This window comes from Aplidium turbinatum, chromosome 4 (assembly GCF_918807975.1).
Source record: "Aplidium turbinatum chromosome 4, kaAplTurb1.1, whole genome shotgun sequence".
NCBI classification, from domain to species: Eukaryota; Metazoa; Chordata; class Ascidiacea; order Aplousobranchia; family Polyclinidae; genus Aplidium; species Aplidium turbinatum.
The window spans coordinates 25050843-25063152 of NC_137475.1; the positions used below are offsets into that span (position 1 = coordinate 25050843).

General features: G+C 37.8%; 1 protein-coding gene across 3 annotated transcripts in view; it reads left to right on the forward strand.

Annotated features, from left to right (window-relative positions):
- Positions 1–1250: 1250 nt before the first annotated feature.
- Positions 1251–12310, forward strand: part of LOC145768459 (uncharacterized) — a 56288-nt gene continuing 45228 nt past the window's right edge. For all 3 annotated transcript variants that reach the window (XM_082579953.1, XM_082579954.1, XM_082579955.1), the window contains exon 1: positions 1251–1379. In XM_082579953.1, the coding sequence (XP_082436079.1) occupies positions 1314–1379 (66 nt within the window). In that variant the 5' untranslated portion in view covers positions 1251–1313. The remainder of the gene's footprint in view (positions 1380–12310) is intronic.

The following is a 12310-nucleotide window of genomic DNA, read 5'->3' on the forward strand; positions in this document are numbered from 1 at the left end:
ATTCCAACAATCGGGTATATAAGTAATGGCAGGCAGAGAGCCACATTGTTGCTGTTTCAAAGTTCTTATAGTTTTTTCCTCATCGTGCCCATATATGCCTTCTCTTCTGATTGCAGAATGTCCAGAGATTGGCATATTGGTCGCATTACCAGTGGGGTTTGTTTCAGTCTCAGATACTTTAGACAGGAACTTATCCATTTCGATTTTCGACTACTGAGTACTGACTACATCGTCTACCTGTGTTCAAAGCTATATAACCACAATCTACAAAAAAAGAATCGCTTTACAATAAAGGAGAACCTGAAATTTCTAAAAACAAACAGCCAAGTGGGAGAACAAACAAAGGATTGTGGCGTCACAGACATCAATCCTTATAGAACACTGCGAAATCCTACCTCGCAGTTTACGCGGCCTCCTTTCTGTCGCTGGTACACCGCAAAATCCTATCTTGCAGTTTACACAGCTCCTTTCTGTACACAACCTCGCTTCTTGTCACTGAATGCCTATAATCTCTTCCAAACAAATAATTTGACCATTACAAATAAACAGCCATAAACTGAAAAACAAACGACCAATTTTTCTTTGGGAAATCAAGTAACTGTAACTAGTAACTGTTGAAAAACGCTAAAATAGTAGCTAGTTACTGCTTATCGGTACTTTTTCAAAAAAGTAACAAAGTTACAGTTACAGTTACTCAAAAAGTAACTAGTTATGTAACTAGCTACTTTTTTAACTAGTTACTGCCCACCTTTGGACATAAACATGAACTTTGTATTTAATGCAAATGATGTTGGCATATCTGCAGGCTTAATAGCCTATGTGGGAAAAATCCCAATATAAATGACTTCAAAAGGCACTGTCAGAACAGCCATAGAGCATTAATTTTGCTGCACATTATCCCATTTTGGAGATTAGTTAAAGTAGACAGTATTGGAACTTATGCAAAGATCGGAGCAGAGTAAAGATACTTTCAATAAATGGATAACAGCCCCATGCCCCACACCAATGCTGCTAGTTTTGTGGCAGCTCAATAGATTAAGCGAAAAGAGCCGTACACAGATAGAGAAGACGGCATAAAAAAGAATTGTTCGGTAGTAAAGAAACTGTGGTCTGATCTACTTGAAATACATAATATTACGTTTTGTGGCTCTCAGCTGGTGATATTTGCCAAAATATGTAACATAATTGCTCTTTTGTTAAAAAAGGTTGCCGACCACTGGATAGCCCAATAACCTATCCTTCTTGCCTACCATTGCTGCCCTACTGGGCTTTTTGATACCTTTGGATAAACAGTTTTTTACCATTTTCTTCAAATGAGTTCTTTTGGATTGGAAGTACACTGTTGGGATATGGAAAATTATGATCCAAAGATTGCAAAAGTACGTATACATTACATTTGATAGAAACTTATTATTACTATTTAATCAGCACTGTTTGGTTAGTTTTGAGTTTTTATCCTGGGACTGACAAAAAGTTAGATAGGGTATTCTTGGTACTAGTTTTGCATACTTTTAGAGGCTTTTGACGCAAGGCCTGTTACTGAGATTGGCAAAGTAAAATTAGACAGTGGCTATTTGACTGGCTCTGGTCTTTTCATCTGAAACACTATTTGACCGATCATGACGTCACTATATAGGCATTTTTTTCTTTTTCTCTTCCAAAGCAAAAAACGAGAAGAATGCCTATATAAGTTCTAAATTCGGCAGTTATGTTCAACTGATTCGGTGGCGCATAGGATAAGTCTCCGGCTGGTGCTCCAGAGGGAATGAGTTCGATACTACGCGGAAGCGCTCTTTTATTTTTAATTTTTAACTAAATTTTGACCTTAATTGACTCAATCGTTAGGATGCTGCATTTTTGTGGTTAATTTTTAATTTGAGTAGCCTACAGCCCAATTTTTTTATGACTTTTCAACTATGAGTAATAAAGTTAGTTTTTAATTTAAAGTTAAAGATTAAATCAATCAATAATTTTCTGGAATTTGAGAATTTCTCTGGGTAATTTTTTTCTGGACGAACAGAAAATTATCCAGAGAAATTCTTGAATGCAGGAAAATTAAAAAATAAAATTAAGTTATAAAGTTAGAGTTTTTAATTTTCTGGAATTTGAGAATTTCTCTGGGTAATTTTCCGTTTGTCATAATTTTCCGTTTGTCATTACATTTTTGCGTCGTTCGGCAAACATGGTCACATCATCTTATGACGAACGGAAAATTAGACATAAAAAATTGGGCTGTAGGCTACTCAAATTATAAATTGACCACAAAAGAAAAAGAAAAAAATGCTTATATAGTGACATCATGACCGGTCAAATAGTGTTTCAGATTCAAAGACCGGTGCCGGTCAAATAGCCACTGCCTTTATTCAACTGAGTCAGTGGCGCGTGCGATCTTTCTCAGGCTGGTGTTTCCGAGGGAATGAGTTCGATACTACCTAGAAGCATTTTTTTTTTAAACTAAATTTTGACCCGAAGTGACTCAATCGTTAGGCTGCTGCATTTTTGTAGTCAATTTTTAATTCAAGTAGCTTTTTTATGTCTTTTCAAATATAAGTACCAGTACGCAACCGAAGAATTTCAAAGGTTTTAAAGGAAGAATTTCAAAGGTCCTAGCTTAACAGCCACTACCAATAATTTTCTTTTACTGTTTGATTTAACATGTACTCTAAAAGGTCGTCGTTAATATTATAGTATTCACATTTTTCTCAAATTTATTGATGCTATTACATGAAGAGCTTGTTTCCAAAACCGCTTAGGCACCACTTTTACCAAAATTGAGTTTAGAGTGTCATTAGGTAAGAGTATTACCATAGGTCCTGGACCACTTATGCCAGACAAGAAAACCGCCTTGAAAGCTTTCACCTTCGTTGCTTGAGGCGCATTCTTGGTATTTCCTGGAAGGACAGAATACCCAACACCACTGTTCTGGAACGTTCTGGCTCCCTGAGCATGCAAATTCTCCTCTGCCAGCGACGTCTACGCTGGTTGGGGCATGTATCCAGAATGAAGGATGGGCGTTAGGGTGGCTCATTTTCCTTGATGTTCTTTAAAATTTTTGTCAGTTTGGAATAATGTTCCATTTTGCTCACTGATATTTGTAAACCAAAAATTTTTGTTGGGTTTTGACCTTTGACCCTGGTTCACCCAAGGAGGAGTTCTGAATTTTTCTGAAAAATTAGTAAATTTCGAAGTGGTTTAGCAGTATTTGAAGAGAGGATTTCTCAAAATTTGACCACGTGATTTTGACGTCACTTCCTCTGTTAACTTCCACGTGGAACATCTTCACCCTACTCCAAGTCTGAGAGTCACTAATAGTGCATGCTTTTAGTGTCATTTTAGTTGATTTTACAGCCTTTTCGCAGTCAGTGAATCTATAACATAGGCTATAGACCAACAAAAAAATTTTGGCACAAAAGATGAGAGTCATTTTAGAGTATTTCAGGGCCCCTGATTCCGAAAATGCACTTAGTTTTTTCGAATTGGCTCTAGTTTTCGAGATATTCGACAATGAACATATTTTTGAAATCGTTTCTCAAAAGATTTCAATTAGCAAATTACTTATTTTCAGCCCTGTTCACCATTATGATGTCATAATTGCACTTGTCTAGTTCAATTGGTTCATATTGCACGAAAGTTCAAAACGCAAGCAAAGGTTGAAATGAACTGTGTTTAACCTAAGGGAGACATAAATACTCAATGAAAACAGTTGTGAATCAGTAGGCCTACATCACAAGAAAAATATCCCGAAAGTCATGTGTTTATGAATGCAGCTTTATATTGAAAAGGTATAAGGCGTACTGAAATGGATACTTGTACAAATGAAGTTTTATTCTAAGCCTTTGCTAAGGCCAAGTCTTTGCTGCAAGAAGTTTTTTTCTGGTCTAGCCTATAGGCTAAACAAATGGCATATAGGCAAGTATAATATGCCTTTGACAAGTAGGATGCTGTACAAACAACCCAGATATATTTTGCTGCATGAGGCAACGCAGAGGACCAAGGCATTCTGCGATAGATACAGCGCTATATAAAAACAAGCATTATTATTATTACTTTGACATGAAGCTGGGTGATCAAGATAAGTCCTGGGTTCCTCCTAAAGTATGCAAACATTGCACTCAAACCCGTTTCTGGGCTCAAGGCTAAGAAGTTCAGAGTGCCATGGCATAAAGAGAGCCGTGGAATCACCATGAAAATTGATACTTCTGCACGGTGAGGATGTTCGAAGGAAGTTGGAACATCATGTTTACATGGAGTGTGCAAGGCAGTCATTGCATGGACGTTGCTATTTCTGTTTTTTGTTTGCCCTCTCTAGTTTCAAGTGGTGATTTGCTTGAAACCATAGGAAAACGGGCATGACTGAGAGTAACCTCAATACCTTCAGTAATGTTTTGGAGCAAGATCAAGTTTTTTTCTCAAAACCATTTCTACCACTTAGGCTACTGTAGTAGTTAAAGATTTAGTTATCAAAAGTGGTAGCTGCAATCTTGGCTCCTCATCTCGATCAACATGGCATTCTTGACTCCAAGGCCAAGATTACGTTCTTCCGCAGCAAGGATAAAATTCTAAGCAGCTATACTTTACTGAAGAACATAACTTTATATTCTGTAATTATATAAATGGCCTTCGTACCTTGATGGGTGTTGCTCAGTCGGCCAATCATAATAAAGAGTTGCGTTTGTTCATCGATAGCTTGTTTTGCTTATTTGTCTAGTTTGTTAAGCAAAACAATGTATGCATTTTGTTTGTACTTTGTAGCTTACTTAGTAGCCTAAGTCTGAGACTGTTGAAATCAACAAATATATTAATGCAAAACGCAAGTTATATATTCTACATCTTGTATCCTCAGGCTTACTTCACATCATATTTTGATTGTTACTAAGCCAGTAAACGTTAAATAGCTGTTTGTTTGGGTTGTAATCAACGTGATTGGTTCCAAATAGCGTTTATACAACTCAGAAATGTGCCTGGGATTACTTCCAGTTTTGTTTATGTAGTAAACGACACGACGTTAAATCTATAGGGGCTCAAAATTGCGAAAAAAATATTTTTGCTGTAACTCAAAAACTAAAGCCAATTCGAGAAAACTTAGTGCATTTTCAGAATCAGGGGCCTCGAAATACCTTAAAATGACTCTCACATGTCCTGCCTTTATATAAAAAAAAGTTTTGTTGGCCTGTGAAAATCGATAAACATCGTCAAATGATTCAAGAAACTGAAAGCAGTAGATATTTACTACGTGAAGGGTGCACAAAGAAAATCATTACTGAAATGTGGTAGACTTCGACATTTTGAGAGTAATACATGTGTCAGTGTTCATGGAGTTGCTAATTAAACCACTTTGCTTGCTACAAGTTTGCGTTACTGCCTCTTATTGTGTCCATTAAGATGCTAGAGTGCATTAGAAGATAGCGGGTGAGCAGTTTCAGGGATAAGCGAAAATTCGATATTTTGAAAAAATTCAAACCAGGTGAACCAGGGTCAAACGTTAATATTTTTTTGTGAAATTTGGTGTAGGAGATACATTTACCAAAAGGAACAATATTCCAAACTGACGAAAAATTTAAAAGAAAAAAAAATTTTTTTCGAGATTTTGCGCCAGCCTAATGGGCGTATTCCAAAGGACATTCTGTACATTGAACTTGCCACAGGGAAACACCCAGTAGGACGACCTGCACTGCGTTACAGAGACGTTTGCAAACGCGACCTGAAGCTAACTGACATAGACCCTGCCAGCTGGGAACTGATCGCAGCAAACCGCAACAGATGGCGCTACGAAGTCAGTGCGGGTCTAGCAAAGGGTCAGTCGAGGCGGAGGAAGCAACTAGAGCAAAGAAGATAAAGAAGAAAAGAGAGACAGCAGCCTCAGAACTCCTCTGATTTCATGTGTCCAAACTGTGGACGAGACTGCCACTAGGGGTGTTCAATTTCGATTATTTGAATATTCGAAATTCAATTTGTTTTCGATTTCCGAATTTCGATTTCGAATATCACATCTATTCACCAAACTGCAAAATGAGATTTTATTGAAAGAAACGACATGAAAATTTGCTAGAAAACGCGAAAAAAAGCCATGAAAATTTGCAAAAAAAGAACACAAAATAACGTCTACAGCTCCAGGCCCATGTTGGTGTTTATGAACACAAGCTAATCGACATGGTCACTCGTCAGTCGGGATGTCAGCTTCGTGACGGTCAGGCCAGTTTTTGAAAACGATCGCTCCGCTGGAGCCGAGATCGCTGGGATCCCAAACACTTCAAGTTCATTTTCACAGCGAGCAATTCACTGCCGCGACATTTCACTGCAGAGTGCAGAGGTTTCGTCTCGAAAGCGACATCGAGTATGTTTGGAAGCGCATAAAGCTAAACGCACGCTCCGTCTACATAGCAAGTTATGTTGTGTTGAATCGACACAAAATGGTAGATTTTGGATCGACACAAAATGGTAGATTTTTGCTATGTCCCAGGCAACAAAATCAGTCATTTTTACATTGATTCAACGTCTGCAGACATTAAATCAATGTAAAAATGACAGATTTTGTTGTCTGGTGTTGGATTGTAGCATCGCAACAAGTTCATAGTGATTATTTATCGCAAAGCTGTTGCGGTTTGCATTCAAAAAGTGTTTTCCTGCTGCGGATCGCTAGTTCATGTATTGTTTTATGTATCAATATTCAATAGTAGCATAAAAAGTTGCCCCCACACAGAAATATGCGTGGGGGCCTGGCACCCACGCAAGCCCGTAGCCAGCCGGGGGCCAGGGGGGCCTCGCCCCCCTTGGCAAAATCTCAACATTCTCAAGCAACAGCTCTACAATTATAATGATTTTGCCGATTTTTATTTTTTTGCCCCCCCCCTAAAAAAAAGTTGCCCCCCTTGCTCTGCGGTCTGGCTACGGCCCTGCCCCCACGGCTTAGGCACCTATAGATTCGGTAAAAAATGGATAAAACTGCGACAAAGCTCAGCCTACACTTTCTGCTATATTGCACAACCTAGCTATCTTCATTCTTGAGAGAAATTTGTGAAATTTGGCATTAAAAATGCCAACCTGGCATCCCTGGTGCAGGACTGGCCGTTAGACCCGTGAGAACGTGTGATAGTCACGAGTTCGACGATGCGCATGCGTCGAAATATTTTTTCGCTTGCAAAGTGCGACAAGACAGATTTTGCGCCACTCGCGTTACTTTCAACCGCGTTCAGCCGAAAGGGCTGCTATAATTTCGAACATGTCCGATACGAAAAACGAATTTCGAATATCACCTTAATCGAAATCGAATCGAAATTGAACACCCCTAACCGCCACACCAAGATTGGACTTCAGAGCAACATGAGAAGCTGCCGTACCCAGAGTGCTACCATCATCTAAAAAGATGGAAGGATGCCTACCTACCTACTATCCATTCCTTTTTTTCCAAAACCTTCTCTTTCTGCTTCAAATTCGACACTAAAAACTGTGTTTTCTTCCAAAACCACTTACGCGCATAAACGTTTTTTGTGGTTTTCTCAAAATCACCGAAAGCTCTTCATATCTGCTTTACAGGGATCCCTGATTGACTACCGTATACGTTGATACGAGTTTAAAGTAATCGTCCCTTTTTTTAATAATAAGTAATAAAGTTAGAGTATTTTTAATTTGCTGGAGTTTCAGAATATCTTTGGGTAAGTTTCCGTTCGTCATAAGAGGAAAATAACGCGGAAATAAGCCGAAATAACTGTAGAATTAAAACAGTCATAGTATTTAAGGATCTCACAATTGCTTCTAAATAATGTCTTTCAATGATATTTCAACATAAGAAAATGTTCGGTATTGAGTTGTGGCTAAAAATCGCATTTCCGTCTTTTTTCTATTTCAATAAATTCCATTAAATTTCGAAATTTACTCCAATAACTGTGGAATTAAAACAGTCAAAGTATTTAATGACCTCACAATTGCTTCTAAACAATATCTTTCAATGATATTTCAACATAAAAGTAGGTTCGGTGGTGAGTTGTTGTTAAAAATTGCATTTCCGCCTTTTTCCTGTTTAAATAAATTCCTTTCAATTTTCGAAATTTACTCCAATAACTGTGGAATTAAAACAGTCAAAGTATTTAATGACCTCACAATTGTTTCTAAACCAGGGCTTCCCAAAGTGGGGGTCGCGACCCCCTGAGGGGTCACGTAACAAACTTCGGGGGTCGCAGAAAGTATACAAATTTTACACAAAGCACTGCATATTAACACTTATGTGCAAGATGCTGTGAAAGTTATTAATTTCATTAAGAGTCGTGCACTCAATAGGTACCCGTATTTTGTAAGTTTGTATAGTGAAATTTTCAGTATCTTGGTACAACAATAAACTGGGACGCCAAAGATGATAGGGAGTTCAATATACGTATTGCTCAAGCAAACGCCGCTTTCCATCAAATGAAATCAATATTACGCAACAAGTATATACATATCTTTCGCAACTAGATACAGAGTATTGAAGTGTTAGCCTACATTTATCCAATTTTTAAATATAATTCAGAAACCTGGACAATTACTAAATCAATTAATAAAAGGATAAATGGGTTTGAAATGTGAAATGTGGGCATTTCGAAAAATGCAGAGGATTTCCTGGACTGACAGAAAAAGCAACCAAACTGTTTTAAATCAAGTCAAACAAACATAGAATCTACTAAAAAATATCAAAGAAAATCAATTTCAATTTTTAGGATACGTTCTGCGAAAAGGAAAGTTAGAACATCTCTCTCTCAAAGGAAAATTGAAGGGAAGCGTGCCCAAGGCAGACAAAGATTAACCTACTCAAACCGACAAAACTAACACCAACATACACCTAATACACAAAGCAAACTACAGAGAATCTTGGAAACTTTTCATGCAAGAGGCAGTCAATGCTTGGAATCAAATGCGACAATAAAAGAAGAAGATATAGTGAAATACGGAATAGAACTTTAAAACCCTCTTTGCTGCATTGTAAACGTGGATTTCAAAATTAAAGCCAATGCTTTAATGCTTTAAAAAGTTACTAGTGTTAAAAAATTAAGTCGTGATTTTTCCAACGGAAAAAGTTTGGACTTTGTCTGCTGTTTTTGTAAAGACGTTTTTGGAAAGGCTTTTCAATTTATGCTATTTGTCAGGTTTGCTTGAAGAAAGGGTAAGAATTTAATTTTTCCTTCCAAGCAGAAAACGTCTATATATTTACATTGAAATCTAAAGTTGGAGCGTTCATCAAAAAATTAAACATCTAGAAACAAAAGATTGAAAAGGATTCATTTGAAATATTCTCATTTACTGAAAAGCTTTTTGGCTAACAATGGCGTGGAATCAAACGTTATTAAGCCTCTGGTTATCGACACTTGTCAAGACTGTTGAAAGAGTCTAAAATGTATTTTCTTCTATAGAATTGGACAATACCATCAATTTACATTAGATCCAAAATCCATTTGCAATGCAAAAATAAAGTACCGAGCACCTCTATTTCACATCTCAGGAAAAATTTGCAGATCTATCTTTTGATTCTAAGTTGTGGCTTAAATTTTCTGGAAAAAACTTTCACATTTTTTGGCTTAGCCGAACTAGGGATGGTAGAAGTAGGGGATTGCTCACTCAAAAGTAAGGTGGACAACTGGAGGGTCATAATGTTATGACAAAATTTGATGCAACTGCAGCTTGAGGTCTACTGCCATATGTCGCATACTCAGGTGCAGTTCATATGACCTGCCCAGTGCCCACGTGTGTACAAAGTGTGTATCGCCAAAATAAATGTAGGAAATATGTGATATCGTGTTTATTTAATAGTATTCAAGTCATGATAATGCAGGGGTAGACTTCATGCAACACTGGTAACGGTAGGTAGTCTCATACTGCTGCAGTAAGGTTTTGCAGATTTTCTAGCACTCAAAATTTTAACCAAATATAGCAATTCATTTGATGGGAATGAATTTACCTAAAAGCAAAGAAAACGTTGTGCAGTTCTGCTAATTTTTGAACTTCTTAGTGACTCTCCAGCTGCCCATTTTGCAAGAAAAATCAGTAAAGTGAGTCGTCCCGGTGCCCTGTCCCTAAGCCGAACGTTAGAGCGGAATATTCACTATTATATGGTTTAGCAATAACCGCACTTATGCTGTTGATCTCCACGTATATGTGCGTGTCAGTGTTTTCAATGTTGATAAAATGCCGTTCCAGCGAAAGTAACATTAAAACCGCCTATTGACAAACATCGAGCGACGGCTAGACTTGCTTTGTAGCAGAGAGCAGTCACAACCATCACACCCAATAAATGAGTTTACTTTTTGGTTTTGTTTCCAGCAGGCTACAAGTAGTAAAGTAGTAGGCTTCGAGTAGGGATAGCTTGTTTTTAGTTTTCGTTTAAATTAAACCTTTCAATAAATATCACAAACGTATATTTCGCATTGTTTCTCCTTTTAACCATAAAAGGTTGCAAGCAAAAAGTTTGGGAAGCTCTGTTCTAAACAATATCTTTCAATGATATTTCAACATAAAAGTAGGTTTGGTGGTGAGTTGTTAAAAATCGCATTTCCACCTTTTTCCATGTTGCAACATTTCATTCTTTCATGATGAAGTTATCGCTATGTTAAACAATATGGACGCCAAGATCGCATTTCCGCGTTTTCTACATCAGCATTAAATCGCTACTTCTGCGGACAATACGCCATTTCACGCCCGGCTTATTTCCGCGTTCCGCATTTCCACCTTTTAGTGTTTCCCGCCGAACAACGCATTGCATTTTTGCTCTCAACAAGTTAGTTTGGTGGCTGTAAAAAGTTACAATACTTCTTTAAAAAAATGGTTTCATCAATGTTCACTTGTTCAGTTAACTTTTAGGTAGTGTTTTTTTGCAGGCAATTTTAGTTTAAAATGAAACGCTTCTGGGTAGTATCGAACTCATACCCTTGGAGATACTAGCCCGAGAAACATTGCACGCGCCACTGACTCAGTTGAATAAAACAATTGAAATTAGAAGTTATATAGGCACTTTTTTCTTCTCCTCTTGTCTTTGCTTTGAAAAAGAAAAAAGAAGACGCCATGACCGGTCAAATAGTGTTTCAGATTAAAAGACCTGAGCCAGCCAAATAGCCACTGCTGTAAAATTACGGTACCGATTGATGAAATGTTGTTGCCGGGGAATTATTCTATCCACTAGGTGCCGCTGAATGGATAGCAGTCCGGAAATGTGATGCTCAAGCTCACACCCCGAGAGCCGAATCAGTGCCGCATGATTTTAAGTCAAGCACTTAGCCACTAAGCTAATGAGGCGTATTTCAATTTAATTATGACTTTATATCAGACCTGATGTCATCTGATTGTTTTATCGTTCTAAATACTTTCAACTCTTTCCACCAGACTTGGACAACTAGATAATTCTAGTTGTCTAATTCGATAAATTAGAGCGAAATGTCGGTAAATCTAATTTAATTCGATAAAAACTTGTTTGCTCTAATTGTAGTTCTTATCCAATCTCCAGTTTTGCTAAAAGTTTTAGTTTGTCCGACAGTATTTTTTGGCAAATGGTAGGATACTGTGCTCTTATCAACGTTATACAAAGAAAATGCAATAAAACGATCAAGATCAAAGTGTCATTCCATCCTTTGAGCAGCAAAGTTATGAAAAATTCGATTAATTCAATGTACGGTATGATATATTTTGATGTAAGTGGTTTTGGCGCTGTGATGGTGGAATGACACTTTGATCCCGAGTTGCCACATTGGCATTTTTATCCAACTAAAAAAAGATATGTGACAACTGTGTCCAACTATTTCTAATCTAGTTTAAATTCTACTCTAATTTGTGAAATCCACCCGATAGCTCAATTGGTTAGCGCGTCACTTCTGGAACGCAGAAGCTTCAAGATCAAGCGGCGCTGCTGGTTCGATTCTCGGGGCTTGAGCAATGCATGTTAAGGACTGCTCTCCATTCAGCTGCATCTAATGGATGGAATAGTTCCCCGGCAACAACATTTCATCAATCGGTACCGTAATTTTACGGCACTGGCTATTTGACCGGCTCAGGTCTTTTAATCTGAAATACTATTTGACCGGTCATGACGGAAACTTCACTCTGTCAATCTCGGTGACCGGGCCGCAACTTTTGAAAAGGTACCATTATAAAATCCCCTTTCAACTTGGTTTGGTAATTACAGAAGAAAAAAGAGCAACAGCTGTGGTGGGAATCAAACCCACGTCAATGTAATTACTAATTACTACCACCGCCCTAACCCAATGCGCCAAGCCAGCCGATGGGGAACGAGTGACTAAACTGAGCTAGAATATACGTTTCCCTTTGTTGCTCAGAGGAGATTTTTTTATGGTAC